Source organism: Molossus molossus, unplaced genomic scaffold (genome assembly GCF_014108415.1).
Source record: "Molossus molossus isolate mMolMol1 unplaced genomic scaffold, mMolMol1.p scaffold_m16_p_7, whole genome shotgun sequence".
Classification (NCBI taxonomy): domain Eukaryota; kingdom Metazoa; phylum Chordata; class Mammalia; order Chiroptera; family Molossidae; genus Molossus; species Molossus molossus.
Window position 1 is genome coordinate 32,216,635 of NW_023425401.1, and position 16,927 is coordinate 32,233,561.

The following is a 16,927-nucleotide window of genomic DNA, read 5'->3' on the forward strand; positions in this document are numbered from 1 at the left end:
ATACTTCATTTTTATTTTTATTTTTATACTATTGAGAAATTTGACTTTTTGTTAATGTATATTCATTTGTTTTATCTTAAAAAGTTCAAGAATTTTTTAAATAAATGAAACAGAAAAATGGTAGAGAAAATTACCAAAATTAAAAATCAAAAACATTAGAAAGTCTAGAATAACATTATTATACACATTTATACATAAGATGCTATGCTTTTGTTAGAAATGGGTACAAAATTAAGTGTTGGTTTTCTAGACATCTACATAAACACCTAAGAAATGACAGAGTTTTCAGATAAAAATAATAGCTAATATTTCACTGAATTACAACTGTTTCTAGGCATTCAGTTAAATGCATTTAATATGCATCATGAATCTATGGAGTAGGTACTATCATGATGCCCATTTTATAGGTGAAGAAACTGAGGCACAGAGGAGAAGGAAAAATGGCAACAGAGTAAATGAAAGTCACACGGACTATCTCCCAGGACCAAATTGGAATTGCAACTGAAATAAAGAAAATTCATCTGGAATAACCAACTGAAGAGCAGTTGGAGAGAACCTTTATAACCAGGAGTGTAAAGAGGACCCCAAATCGAGACTGCTTAGGTGCAAAGGCGGGAGAGGGCTGACTGGGCTCCCACAGACAGCAGCTGAGGGCTATCTTAGCTGTGAGAAGTTCCTTCTGAGAAGTCGGGGGTTGAAACCCCAAGCCGGCTCCCCAGCACAGAGTGGTGCAGTACAGGGAGAGGCGCCCACATAACACCTGGTTGTGGAAACACCAGAGCAGACGTTCTGTCCGGCAGGGAGAGACACTGGGAACACCAGCACTCCCCTGAAGGGCCAGTATACTAAATTACAGCAAGATAAAAGGAACAGCCACTCACTTGGGTTCCAGCCTAGAGAGGGTGGACTGGACTGGAGATGCGTGAGGAGAGTCAGGGATTCAATGCCCTGAGGAGAGAGCTGGGAAGGAGCTGAGTCATTCCCCCATGCTTCAGTAACCATTTTTCTCAGGGAGTCCTTTCCCATCAGAGTGGCTTTAGCCTAGGGGGCAGGGAGCAACTGCCCCTCCCTTTGGAATTTAACCCTGCCCAGCTTGGGGAAGCACAACCTGAGGCACAATAACTGCCAGAGACTACCAGCCAGCCAGCAAGTCTTTAAAGGCTCTGAGCCTTAGCCTCTCGAATATTGGGTTTTGTGACTCTGGGAACTGAGCTGTAAAGGCTGAGGCTCAAGTCACTGTGTTGAGCCATTAACCCATGTTGCAGAGACCATTCTTCTCAAGCAGAGCTTTCCTATAAAAGCAGCTATAGTCAAGGGGAGGGGGGGAAGGCAACTGCCCCATCCATTGGAATTTAACCAAGCCCAGCCAGGAGGACTCAATGCCAACATAGAACTGCAATGTCAGGCTTATTAACTTTAAGAACTTGAATCTTTGCCTGGCCTGTGACTTTACCCAGGACAGTAAGACCAGAAATTGATGTTCAGCTTGGTCACTTCCATAATATCCAAACCCAGCAGAGGGAGCCAGAATCTATGGAACATCAATAACCACAAGGGAATTTGGGCAGGCTCCAAACCCTACTGAGACAGTCAATATGGTGAAACAAAGAAACAAATCCCAAGTGAAAGAACAAGAGAATTCTACAGAAGAAGGGCTAAATGAAATTCAGATAAGCAAGTTATCACATGTAGAGTTCACAGTAATGATTATGAGGAAGCACAACAGCATGAGTAAAGATATAGAAACAATAAAAATCAACCAACTGGAAATGAAAAACCACCAAGGAGAAATGAAGAATGACAGAAAAAAATAAAGAATACATTGGAAAGAATAACAATAACCAGGAGATTAGAGGAAGTCAAGAATCGAATCAGCAAATTAAAAGACAGGGCACAAAAAAAAAATCACTCAATCAGAGAACCAAAAGGGAAAAACAATTAAAAAACTGGAGGATGGTTTAATAAAGCTGTGGGACAATATGAAACATACCAACATCTGCATCACAGAAGTACCAGAAGAGAAAGTGAGCAAGGGTTAGAGAATCTATTTGAAGAAATAGTGGCAGAAAACTTTCCTAACTTAGTAAAGGAAAAAGGCATACAAGGTCAGGAAGCACAGAGAGCCTCAAGCAAGAAGAATCCAAAGAGGCCGAGGCCAAGATACATCATAATTAAAATGCCAAAAATTAAAGACCAAGAGAGAATCTTAAAGGCAACAAGATAAAAAGAACAGGTTACCTACAAAGGAGCCCCCATGTGGCTGTTAGCTGGTTTCTCAACAGAAACACTACAGGCCAGAAGTGAATGGCATGAAGTATTCAAGGTAATGGAAAACAAGGATCTAAATCCAAGACTACTCTATCTAGCAAGGCTATTATTCAAAATAGAAGGTGAAATAAAGAGCTTTTCAGATTAAAAAAAAAAGGCTAAGGAAATATACTGGCACCAAAACAGCAACACAAGAAATGTTAAAGGGACTGCTATAACAAGCAGAAGAAACAGAGAGAGAAACATAGGCATAATAAATAAAATTGGCAATAAATAAGTACATATCAATAATAACCTTAAATGTAAATGGATGAAATGCTGTGATCAAAACACACAGATTAGCTGATTGGATAAGAAAGCATGACCCATATATATGTTGTCTAAAAGAGACACACTTCACAACAAAAGACTCACACAGGTTGAAAGTTGAAGAAAGAAAAAAATGTTTCTAAGCAAGTGGGAAAAAAAAAAAAAAAGCTGGGGTAGCAATACCCACATCTCATAAAATAGACTTCAGAATGAAGGCCATAACAAGAGACAAAGAAGGCCACTACATAGTATTCAAAGGATAGATCCAACAGGAGGATATAACCTTGGTAAACATATATGCACCAAAATATAGGAACATCAAAATATATTTAAAAACTTCTGGCCCAGCTGGTTGAGTGGCTCAGTGGTTGAGCATTGACCCATGCACCAAGAGGTCACAGGCTTCATTCCAAGTCAGGGCACATGCCCAGGTTGTGGCCAAATCCCCAGTGGGGGGCAAGAAGGAGGTGGCCAATCAATATTCTCTCTCATTGATGTTTATATCTCCCCCTCTCCCTTCCTCTCTCTCCAAAATCAATAAAGAAAAAAATAATAAAAACTTTGGATAATTCAAGGGAGTAATTGACAGCAATAAAATCATAGCAGGGGACTTTAACACCCCACTGAAATCACTGGACAGATCCTCTAGACAAAAAAGTAACAAGGAAACAGAAACCCTAAATGACGTACTAGATCAGATGGACTTAATAGATATTTACAGAAATTTATATCCCAAAACTGCAGAACACACATTCTTCTCAAGTGCAAACAGGACATTCTCAAAGACAGACCACATGTTAGGACACAAACTAAGTCTCTACAAGGTCAAGAAGGCTGAAATCATATCAAACATCTTCTCAGAACACAATGGCATGAAACTAGAAATTAACTACAATAAAAACACTCAAAAACATTCAAACACATGGAGGCTAAACAGCATGTTATTAAACAATGAATGGGTTACACCAAGGAGATCAAGGAAGAAATAAAAAAACTTAATGGAAATCAATGGAAATGAAAACATAACAACACAAAATATATGGGATTCAGCAAAAGCAGTCCTGAGAGGGAAGTTCATAGCACTACAGACCTATCTCAAAAAAACATGAAAAATTTGTAATTGACTATCTAACCCTAAAACTTAAAAAACTAGAAAGTAAACAAAAAGAAAAACCCAGAGCAAGTAGAAGGAAAGAAATAGTAAAGGTCAGGGCAGAAATAAATGGCATAGAGACTGAAAAAAACAATTCAAAAGGTCAATGAAACAAAGAGCTGGTTCTTCGAAAAGATAAACATGATTGATGAACCTTTAGCCAAACTCACCAATAAACAAAAAGAGAGGACCCAAATAAACAAAATCAGAAATAAAAGAGAAGTAACAACTGCCACCACAGAAATACAAAGGATTGTTAAAAAATACTATGAATAATTATACACCAACAAATTGGACAATCTAGGCAAAATGGATACATTTCTAGAATTACACACTCTCCTAAAACTGAACCAGGAAGACACAGAAAACTTGAACAGACCACTAACAACTAAGGAAATTGAAAATGTAATCAATAAACTCCCAGCTAACAAAAGTCTGGACCCAGACAGCTTCACGGAGGAGTTTTACCGAACATTCAAAGAACACCCATTTTCCTCAAACTACTGCAAAAACTTCAAGAAAAAGGAAGACTTCCAAACTCGTTTTATGAGGTCAGCATAACCTTAACTCCAAAACCAGATAAAGACACTACAAAGAAAGAAAACTACAGGCCTATATCCCTGATGAACACAGATGCCAAAATCCTTAACAAAATATTAGCAAATCGGATCTAGCAATACATTAAAAAATGTATTCACCATGACCTAGTGGGATTCATCCCAGGGATGCAAGGCTGGTACAATGTTTGCAAATCAATAAATGAGATACACCACATAAACAAAATGAAAGATAACAACCATACGATCATGTCAATAGATGCTGAAAAGGCATTTGACAAAATCCAGCACCCATCTCTGATAAAAACCCACAGCAATGTTGGAATAGAGGGATCATATCTCAACATAATAAAGGCTATATATGAAAAACGTACAATTGATATCATACTAAGTGGGCAAAAACTAAAAGCATTTCTCTTAAAAACAGGAACAAGACAGAGATACCCACACTTTCACTTTCACCACTCTTATTTAACATAGTACTAGAAGCCTTAGCCACACCAAGTTAGACAAGAAAAAAAAATAAAAGGGATCCAAATCAGAAAGGAGGAAGTGAAAGTGTCATCATTCACTGATGACATGATATTGTACACAGAAAACCCTAAAGACTCCATTAAAAATCTACTAGATTTAATAAATGAATTTGGCAAAGTAGCAGTGTACATAATTAACATCCAGAAATTGATGGCATTTTTATACGCCAATAATGAACACTCAGAAAGGGAAACAAACAAACAAAAAATCCCATTTATCATTACAACAAAAAAATAAAATAACATACCTAGGAATAAACTTAACCAAGGAGGTAAAAGAACTGTTCTCAGGACATTGGAAAAAAAAAACTAGAGGAAGATATAAAAAAGTGGAAGCATATAGCATGTTCATGGATCGGGAAAAGCAACATCATTAAAATGTCCACACTATCCAAAGCAATCTACAGAGTCAATGCAATCCCTATTAAAGTACCATTTTATTAAAGTTACATTCTATCAACCACCAAAAAGATTATAGGTTTTTAAATAATTATGTTTTCTTTTTAGGTTGTACCAGGTAACACTGAAATATATAATAAAGACATACTAAATAGTAGGAACCTGAATTCAAAGTCAAAGGGGTCACCCTGGCCAGTGTGGACCTAAGGGTCATGGGTTCGATTCCCGGTCAAGGACACATACCTGGGTTGCAGGTCCAATTCCCAGCCCAAGTTAATGTTCTGTGGGAGGCAATCAATCAATGTGTCTCTCTCACATCAATGTTCCTCTCCCTCTTCCTCTCTCTCTCCCTAACTCCCTCCCTCACTTCCATTCTATCTAATAATCAATGGAAAATTATCCTCAGGTGAGGACTAACAACAACAAACGTCAAAAGAGTCTACAGTAAATGCGTTATGCACTATGTATGATGTAGCACGAGTTAATATAGAGCCATTATGAACTGACCAAGTGCCTATCTCTAGAGTTGCTTAGAGCATAGTGCTGGCCCTTGGTTATAACTCTGAAATGTACTAACCAAGAATAAACAATGTTTTGCAAATATGAGTCCATAAGCTGTTTCAAGGCAAGACATATCAGCCCCTCCGAACTGCTTGGTAATAATAACTGGATGTATTACTTAGCCCTGGATTTGGTGGAGTCTGGAGGTTTTCAATGGTTGAACTGTTATGTAGTAAGAATGCAACTACATGACCAACTCACTATAAGATTGCCCTACCACCCACAGACTTTGGGCTTCTTAGCACCAAGCTGCTTCATGAATATGTCAGGTGGTTTAAAATCTAGAGATGCAATACTTTCAATAATGAAAATAAATAAATAAATAAATAAATAAATAAATAAATAAATAAATAAATAAAATGTAGAGATGAACACTTCCTGGGGCCCCAGGAGAGGGACGATAAAGAATACTGTGTCTGAGACCTCCATACCTACCCCTTCAGTCTTTATCTTTCTCCCTCTTATTGCTGTGTTAATTCTGAGTATAAACTGTATGAGTCCTTTTCCCAATCAATTTCTTAAAAGTAATTAACATGATATGAGCACAGTACTCATTGTCAGTACTTAGTTTAGTGATGTTAATAAAGTGACTGAACCAATAATAATTTACAAGCCAGGGCTGGGCTTTCCATATCTAGGAACCTAGAAAGGGTTTGAGTTGAACCACTTCTTCAAAGGAGCCTTATATGCTTTAACTCATATAAACGATGCAAGATTTAAAAACTTATGTGCCCTTGGGAGTTATCATATTAAAATACTTGTATTATGAGGTCTCTAGTGTGTTAAAAATGTTATATTAATGAGATTTTCATTAGTAGTATTAGTTCATAAACACAGGTATATCAATTCAAAGTTTAATAAAATAAAGCAGACTAAGAGGTCAGATTAAAAAAAAAAAAAAAAAAAGACTCTCGCCCTGGCCAGTTTGGCTCAGCAGTTAAAGCGTCGATCCCCAGACCAAAGAGTCTCAGGTTTGATTCCAGTCAGGGGCACATACCTTGATTGTGGTTCATCCCTGGCCCTGGTCAGGGTTGTGCAGGGGGCAACCAATCAATGTGTCTCTCTCACGTCAATGTTTCTCTTTCTCTCTCTCTCTCTCCCTCCCTCCCACTCTATCTGAAGATAAATGGAAAAATATCCTCAGGTGAGGATTTAAAAGAAAACAAAAAAATGACTGTAAGTGTGAGTGAAGTCACAGAATTTCATTGTGTGATTTTGATTCATATCCAAATGTTGGCACCAATTTCATATACATTTTTAGAAAATAAATAAAAATCCTGATCTCTATTATTTAAAAATTAATAACTACCCTGCTTTTAATTTTCTCATCACCACTAGCTTATGTTTCCCCTTCTTGGCTCTTTAAAGCCATGAGTTCCAACAAATTCCTCCCAGATCTATGCTTAGTAGTTAGAAAAGTACAAACTACATTTAGTAATTTTTAGATACCTTTAAAAAAATTTTAGTAACCAATGAATGTGGTAGCTAAGTTACCACTGAATAATAAATACAGAACCCGACATTTTTTAAATAATCAGTTTAAATCAGTTCATTGAAACTACAGGTCTAGTTTTTAGATCCTGTTTTTGTATTAATATTTTATGAAGAACTACCACATAAAATATATTCAGGGGATTCAAATATTATTTTTAATAAGTTAAAATTGAAACAAGACTTTTTTCCTTACAAACAATTAATAAAGATTCTGGTTTACATAATTTCAGTCAAGACTGAGGGTTAAATAATTTGGGGGAACAAAGAAGGCTGAAGGTCCTATTTTGATATCAAGATTTTTGCAAAGTGAATTGGGAGATAAGGTGCATGCCTTTAAAAAGATGAAAATTAAATGTTCTATAACCTCAAGGTAAAAAAAAAAAAAAGGAATGAATGGTTAGTGTACCGGGATGAAGAGATAACTAGGGGACAGTGAGGTCAAGGAGTACTTCTTGGAGGAGAAAGAATCTGAAATATGTGCTTCAAGATAAGTAGGTTATAAACAGTATTTTGAACAGAAAAAAAAAAAATGGCAGAGAGAAAGGTACAAAAAAATAATTCATTAGACACATTCGAAAGATACTACATATACTAGTATTGACTGCACCAGACCACGAGCACAGGGAGAGGTCAGTGAGAAGATCCAGTGACGAAAGATTTTTACTACCAGGATAAAGAGCTTAGATTTTGCCCAGAGTGGAGGCCACTGGAGATTTCTGAAGAGGAGAGGGACATGATAGATACAGAATTACTATGTCTACCTGCAGGTCTTAGCTGTACTACTAGTTCCACAGAATGAGTCAATAGCTCCTCCTGATAGCCCTTCATGTATGTGAATCCACTGTCATGTTCCTCCACTAGGGGTAAGAATGAGAAGGACAGTTGCAGAAAGGGAGAGATCAAAACCAGGGAGACCGGTTGAGAAGCCTTTGGCGATTTGTACAAGGCTTGAAATGATAACAGCACAAAATTATGAAGAGAAAGAAAGGAATAACTATGTTTCATGTAACTACAAACTTTTTTCCAACTGAGAAATGTTTTTATAAGTTGAATGCATATCTTATTTTATTTTAAAATTCACTTTAAAGCCTAATGGGCAGCTTCAAACACAAGCTCTCTACTAAACAGGCAAGTGCCGCCTCAGGCACAGACAGCGATCTCCAGAAAGACAATCACATGTATATGTGGTTGTATGGTTTGTCCTGGACTCTTGCCAATATTTGACATACTTTCTCAGGACTGTGGGTATTCTTGAAGCATAAACAACATCCATGAAAGTCACTGAGGTTGTATTTCTTAAACATTCTCTTCAACATTAATGGGTGCTTTCCAACAGAAATAAGTCTAAATTCTCAAACTTAAAAGTCGTGCTCGTGCAACATAAAATATGCTGCAATGAAATCATAATGTCACCTCTTCAGACCAATTAACTCATTAACATTTTCAGATCATTCAGCCATTTCATTTTGACGATGACACTAAAACACTTCCATAATTACATATACTGAATGATGTCCCTTTATGCATTCCTTCATAGGATGTTTTGGAAAGTATAAGACATAAGCAATATTATATTTAAAAATAAGTACCCTGTGACCAAATTAAACAAATTCCAAATTTTGACCTTTATTGGCTCAGGACTACTTTCTATTTGTTTTCCAAGCTACAATGTTCAGACTCCCAGGACTGGATACAAATTCCAGTGTCCAAAAGAATATATCCTCTGTCCTATATAGTTTTTCCAAAGATTAGTATTACCTGTTTCTTTAAAACAAGATTTAAAAAATGCATTTATTAACCTCACATAATTCGGCCTGTTTATCACTGGATATATGTATAATTATTTCAATTTCAATTTACTATATAACTGGTTTTATTAAAAAGATTTGAGGTTTAAAGTCATTTGTTAAGGATACAATTAAAAACTCTATCTTCCTAGCAATTCTTATTGTATTAGCTATAAGGCACACTATCATAGCTCAATAATTAACCATGTTGATTCAGACCATATACTACATATCTTCGTGTCTTTCCAGAATGCTGTAGTTTTAGTTTTAAATTACATTCACATGAAATCATTACAAAAAGAAGGAAATATTAAAAACTAAAGGCACTGCCCAGCTGGTATGGCTCAGGGGTTGGTCATTGACCAATGCACCAGGAGGTCCCAGGTTCGATTCCTGGTCAGGATACATGCCCAGGTTGCAGGCTCAATGCCCAGCAGAAGGTGTGCAGGAGGCAGCAAACTGATGCTTCTCTCATCATCGATGTTTCTCTCTCTCTCTCCCTCTCCCCTTCCCCTCTCTGAAATTAATACAAACATATTTTTAAAATTTTTTAAAAACTAAAGGCACATTTTTAGAATTTCGATTAAAATTTTACTGTAATTACATGTATTTATAGGTATAATCACAGGAAAATAAAATTTAACAAAATATCAAGTAACCAAATCATACACACATGAAGCCGTGTGTTTACCTGACATTGCCCTTGGTGTTCCTGAGAACAGTGGCAGCAAAATTCTGTGTGACACCCACCAAGCTGATTCCATCCACCTCCACAATCTGGTCATTGACTTGTATTCTTTGGGAAAAGAAAAAAGTTACCCACAATTAATCTTTCTGATAATACATTACTATTGACAATAAATGAGTTGACAAAATATTTGATTTTTAAGATACACAATTTGTCTTTTATAGATAAGCTCCTGATCATTGTCAAATGTTTAATCTTTTCACAAGATTCTTTTGAGTATCAATAAGCAATATTAAAGAGATGTACTTTACTCAAAATCCATATTCCTATCACAAAGAATTGCTGTTAATGTATAACATATTTACTTTTTTTTCTTTCTGGCCTTAAACATTACTTAAAACATAGCAGGATCCAGCTGAAGTACCTTTTGGGCCTCATACTTAGTCTGCCCTCTCCTCTCTAAGGAAAAACAACAGGAATTGTGGGGATTCCTTCACATACATAAAATTCATATATGTACACACATAAAGGTGTATATATGTGCATGTGTGTGTGTGTGTGTGTATAAATGTGTATATATATATTTTTTGTTTTTGTTTGTTTAGGAGTAATATACAGTATTAATGTTGTTGAGTATATAATGCTTTTAAATTTAGACATATGTTTTATATATATATATATCTTTTATTTTAATCCTCAAAATGAAGTATTTTACTCATGGAGAAATGCAGAAGGAATTAGATAATAAACACTCATGTACCCAATACTCGACTTTATGAAATCTAAGCACTATGCAATATTTGAGTCAGTTTTTTTCCTAAATAAATCTACTACTGAAAAGCTGAAGTCCCTTTATTATTTATCTCTAATTCTATTACATTCACAGCTTCTACAGAATTAACCGTCATACTGATTTTGATGGTTAGCCTTTCTATTGATGTTTTGAAACAGAAATAACACATATGCACAAATAGGCATAATATGTGTACATTTCTAGTTTTCAAACTTCATAGTAAAGCTCTCTTTCTACAATTTAGTTTGCTTCACTCAACAATATGAGATTTATCCATGATTATAAATACAATTTTAGCTAGTTCATTTTAACAACCATATTATTTTTATGAATATACCAACACATATTCATCCATTTGTTTGCAAATGAAAATTGTACCACTTTAAGTTTTAACTATTATGAATATTGCTGTAATAACCAATTTCATACATGTCTCTTTACACACATGTGTAAATTTCTCCAGGATATATACCTAGAAATAGAACTCCTTAGTCAAGAAAGAGAGGCATTTTCACCTTGAACAAACTGACAAATTCTAGTTGAACACGTGTACACCAGTTCATATTCTCAGCAGCACTATGTGAAAGGTTCTGAATCTCCACACCTCACCAATACTTGGTGTATTCATACCCTTTAGATACTATAGATCCTGTCAGTGTTAAAAGACATCACATTGCGATTTTAATTGCATTTCCCTGATTACTTGTGTAGTTAAATGTTTTTCCATATGTTTGAGTCAACTGTCCACTTTTGCATGCTGTTAGGTCATGTATTTTACCCATTTTTGTTGATGCTAGGTTGTGTCTTTTTTTCTTACTGATTTATATAATATGTTTTCATATATCCTGTCTACCAACACTGTTTCAATTAGATATGTGGCAAATACCTCTGCTCCAATCTGCAGCTTGCTTCTCACATTTCTTTGGAAAACAGTGGTTTTGAGGAAAACAATTTAAAAATATATATAATCACATTTGTAATTTTAGCTTTATATTAGGTAGTTTTTGTGTTTTAAGAAATCCCTTTCTGCCTCAAGATTATAAAAGTATTCTATATTTTCTTCTAAAGGTTTTCGCTTTTTATTTTTCTGCATTTAGGTATTATTTTTTATTATAAGGTGTTGGCAATCTATTTTTATTTTTTATTAAAATGTTAGCAATCAATTTTTATTTTTCCCAAATATATAAAAACAATCAGCTTAACATCATTTAATAAAGAGTCTGCTTTTTACTCCACTGATCTGTAGTGGTTTCAAATGTGCATCGACATGTTCTGGGTTCTGTATTAGTTCCTACTTGTCTGCCTAACTATCTCTGCATATTACATTGCTTCAGAATTGGTTTTCACATTTCATAGGGCAATTTCCTTTACCTAATTCATGGCCTTCAAGAATTTTTGAGCTATTCTTGAGCTCTGCTTCATAATTTTGGATTTACTTGCCACGTTCCATAAAATACTTGGTGTTTTAATAAAATTACACTGATTTCTAAGATTAGTTTAAGGAAAACTGATAAATTTATCATATTAACTCTTCCCATCAATAAAAATTGAGTGCTACTGTAATTACCCTGGGTAAATGTTGCATATATCATGGTGGGCCATGTGTTAAGCAAAATTATATTTAAAGTTTAGAAATAGGAATAAACTTCCTTTCAATATCATGTGTAGGTACATTACTTAACAGGCCCAACCAAGAACAATTTGGTGAAATGTATTTTAATTTTTTTTTATCCTCACCCGAGGACATTTTTCCATTTATCTTCAGATAGAGTGGGAGGGAGAGAGGGGGAAAGAGAGAGAAAAAGACATTGATGTGAGAGAGACGCATCGAGTGGTTGCCATCCACATGATCCCAACCAGGGCCGGGGACAAACTGCAACCGAGGTACGTGCCCTTAGCGGGAACCAAACCCGTTCTCTCTGGACCGCAGGCTGATGCTCTAACCGCTGAGCCAAACCGGCCAGGGCTTTAACCAGTTTTGTATCAAACTGGCAATGTTATTCTAACATTACTTAATTAACTTGCCCTTAAAGGCCTCCTCCTGAAATGTTCTTTGAAACACATTTACCATTTCACTGATACCCTTAGTGAGCTGAATAAAGTCTGATCCATGGTCATTTTATATTTATGAAAGTCATCTTTTGAACTCTTTGACTATTAGCCTATAATAGATTTGAAGGGCCCACCAAGATGCCAGAGTAGATTCACAAAGCCAATTCAACTGTATTACCACAGAAATGAATCTCATGGACTATAAACCCAGCCACATCTTAGCTTGCTCTCCAGCGTGATTCTAAAGTAGCAGTAGAACTTTACCTTTGCTACCATGTTTTTTTTCTAATTTAGTATTTTTGATTGTTTTTTCCTGGATCTTGACCAGTTTTGGTCTGGATCTAGTTTGCACTAGATAACAACAAAAACAATAAATAATTCCCCACTGGTAGCAGCAATGGTTGGAAATATAATTTTATAACATGACCATTTGATACTTCTATTGGGATTATCGGGATCTATTATCATTACCTATTATCATGTGAGAGATGATAAAAAATTTGAGTTGCCATCCTTTAACTTCTCTATCTATATAAAAGCTCAAAGCATTTCATTAAAATATTGCATGAACACTAGAATGGAAAATAGCCCTTTGAAATATTGACCAGTGAGTTTTTGTTTTTCTTTGATCATTTAAGCTGTTTCTGAGATTGCAGAGATGACACTACGAACTACCCGGTGGCTGTAACTGAGAGAAGCCATATGTCTCACTGTGTGTGAATGAAGAATGTTCCCGACCAAGGAGAGTATTTAATAGAGAAGCGATAATCTAGTTGGTTAACAGACAATCTAAGCACTTTCATAAATCTTGTATTACTTTAAATGTGCTACACACTTAGGAAAAAATCCTTTCTAAAAACTCGGATAGAAGCTCAGAGATATTTTTTATAAGAGTCCAAGTTCACATAATAAAAGTGAGTCTTTGAACAAATAAGACTAATGATTTTGGTTTAAAATACACAGCTTAAAGCATGATTTCCAAGACACCTAGTTATCTCCAAAACCTTGGTCATAAAACATAGCTTTTAATACTGTATATGAGGAGCATTGTAAAATTTCTGTTGAAAAACAGAAGCTCAAAATCATGTGTACTAATTACCCCTGTCTGTTACCTTTTTTGAGAAAATGTTATTTTGGCTTTGGCTTAGAGATTATCGATCCTTGAATCCAAAAGATTTAGTCCAGTTATTTTATGGTTATGCACATATGTTTTCAATAAAGAACAAGTAACTGTAATGCTTCAGTCTAAAGAAAAACAGTCACTATCATCAATTATCAAATTAGCCTGTGCTGATTTCAGAGACTATTTTAAAGTTATAAATGTAATATATGTTCAAGGTTAAGAATTGGGAAAATGTGGAAATCCATAAAGCAGAAAAGAAAAATCTCATGTAATCCAATTATCTAGAGATGACTACTATTAAGAATATGCTGGTGAATTACCTTCCGCATTATTTTATTTGGTGTTTTGGTTTTTTTCCTTACTTAACAAAATTAGGATTATTTGAATATATAGTTTTGTGGAATTTTATACTTTAATTCATCAAGATAATATTTGTTGAGTCCTTACTATGTACCAGAAAATGTGCTATGCTTTTTATATTTTGTATTTTATTTAATCCTGCTAATAGCCCTGATTAAATACATTATTATTATTTCTGTTTTACATATAAGGAAGCTTTGGCTCCTCTTATATAGTCATATCAAATAAGTGGCAGAGCCTGGCTATGAACCTAGGATAACTAACACCAGAGCCTGTACCTAAATAATACATTGTATCACATCATTAGATACTTTCCTACAACAGCCATCAAGGATATATTATACTGTTGTGTTATATATATATATATATATATATATATATATATATATATGCCATTTACATATTGTTACACTACTGTGTTGTTTCAAGGTGTTGATCAAATTAGCATGTTTATATAAAAAACATTGTGAATATCTCTGGTTATTTATTTGAAATGACTTCCTAGGAGTGGAATGACCATGTCAAGGTGCATTTTACATGCTAAGCTGCCCTTCGGAAAGGTTGTTCAGTTTGTACTCCCCCTAGCAGTGTTGAAAAGCACCCACATTAAAACTGAATATTGTGCTAAAAATATTTTACTGATCTGAGAAGTAAGACATTATTTTTAAATTTTAATTTCTTGTCTTTGAACCCCTTAAGATGTTTCCTGGACACCTGTACTCCTTTTTTTGTCAATTATTTTCAGTTTACTTTCTTCCTGTTGCGTTTTTTACAAATACGTTACCATCCGTTCTGTCAGTGCCAATCTCCACAAATAAGTGGTCCCCACTTCACTTAACCACACAGAACTCTCTCCTCTACTCCCCCAATATGATCACAAAACAATAAAATATAATAAACAGAAGTAAAGTGCAACTCTAAACCTAAACACAGGAAAAGTCTTTATTTAGGGCTTAATTTTCTTCAAATGTATTGCTTTGAAAATTGTTCACCTGCTTTTTGAGACATCTGTAACTCTCCCTAGACCTCAGCCTCTTAAACGTTCAGTCTATTAGAAGCGTTGATTTCTTTGTTTGTTTGTTTTCAGAAGTGGACACCACATCTCTATCCATTTTTGTAAACTTTTAAATTCAAGTGTACTTATGGCAAAAAAGCACACAAACTGTCAGTGCTCAGCTCGATGAAATTTAGCAAAGTGGATACACCCATATAATTTCCGCACAGATGAAGAAATATAACATTACTGCTCTCTAGAACCTTTAATCGCCAATTTCTAATAAGTGACTCATCCGGAGCAACTTCCAGGCCTGAAGCTCCAACCATGATAAGTGTACCATTTTTTATCTTTTATACCTTATTTTTACTGTACCTTTTCTATTTTTAGATATATAAGTATTTACCATTCTGTTACAATCGCCTGTAGTATTCAGTACAGTAACATGCTGCACAGGTTTGTAGCCTAGGAACACTAGACCATAATGTAGCCCAGGGGTGTAGCAGGTACACCACCCAGGTGTGTGTAAGTGCACTCTACTATGTTCCCACAAGGAAAAAAATCGCCTCATGATGCATTTCTAAGACTGTATCTCCATAGTTAAGTGGCACATGACTATATATACAACTCTATATATGTTAAAATGTTATAAAGTTACTGTGACTTTGCATTATATTAAAAATATGTCCATCCTTACCCTTTAAGAAGTAAAAATAGTGTGTGGCTACAGAAAATTGTTTTTGTTGGTCTGCTAAATTGCTTATGTATGATAGGCAATTATTATCAAGTTCCTATCTACCATGAAGGTTGTTAAATAGAAGTTAGTTAAGTAGATCACAAGTTCAATTTAATATGGATAATTGAGACTATGCTAGAGACAATAGTGACAGAGAAAAAAATAATTGTGCAGATGAGCTAATGAAGTTTTGTTTTTCCAGAAAAAGAATAGTGGTTTAGTCCTAAAGCAAAGTGTCCACCAATTCTAGAATATGAAAGAACATACTGAAAATCAAAACTTGAGTGTGTATATTAAGTTGAGGAAGGTTTAAAGAAGTGATTTTTTACTTGCTTGAATCTCTTTTCCTGAGAGAGGTTAACTTTTAGATGCAACCTCACAGAACAGTAACACTGAAAATCTCATAACTAGAAGCACAGAGAAGATAAGGGATGAGTCCTGGCAGTAAAAATTAAATACACAGCTCTCCAAGTCAGATCAACCCAGAATATGAAGAATACAGATCATCTGGATTTTCCAAAAATTTTTCCAGAATAGCAGAGAAAATAGCTTGTTTTCCCCGGGAAACATTGGCTACTGGAATGGAATTTATGGGACTGTACCTGGCTAATCTGTAAAAGGCATCTAGCCCTGGCATTTCCTCAACAGTTTCCATGTGCTAATAAACACGTGTGCAACACGACTGCTCTTCAGCCGAGTCGGTATTTCTGACACCCCTCAATTCTGAATCTGCAAGCCAGTACCAACAGGGGGTAAGTCTAATAAAAATATATAAGTTGGGTTATTCTAGGGTTCGCTTAATGTTATTGGGTAGTTATTTATTGACATGATGTACTGGGCAAGGGGAAACAAAAACAGAAATTCTGCTCACAGGGCTTATGTGAACAAAGCAATCAAAACGAATGAAAGGGAGACCAGCTGGAGCAACAGTAATGAACTTGGGTCAACCCCAAAAGGCTAGGTAGTAAAGTTCGAAATGCATACGAAAATATATGTACCTATCAAAGCGGTAATATCCCAACTTTCTAAGGGGTGAACAAGCAAAATATTTGATTAGAACAGTGACACAAGAGTGTGTGTACAGATAGGAGACCATGGACTAAGGAATCAGGACAGATGG

The 16,927-nt window shown here is 35.3% G+C and overlaps 1 protein-coding gene across 1 annotated transcript in view; it reads right to left on the reverse strand.

The window, feature by feature from the left end:
• Positions 1–16,927, reverse strand: part of PPP1R9A (protein phosphatase 1 regulatory subunit 9A) — a 278,938-nt gene that overhangs the window by 98,887 nt on the left and 163,124 nt on the right. The window contains 1 exon segment of the mRNA XM_036246637.1: positions 9,753–9,857. Within this exon segment, the coding sequence (XP_036102530.1) occupies positions 9,753–9,857 (105 nt within the window).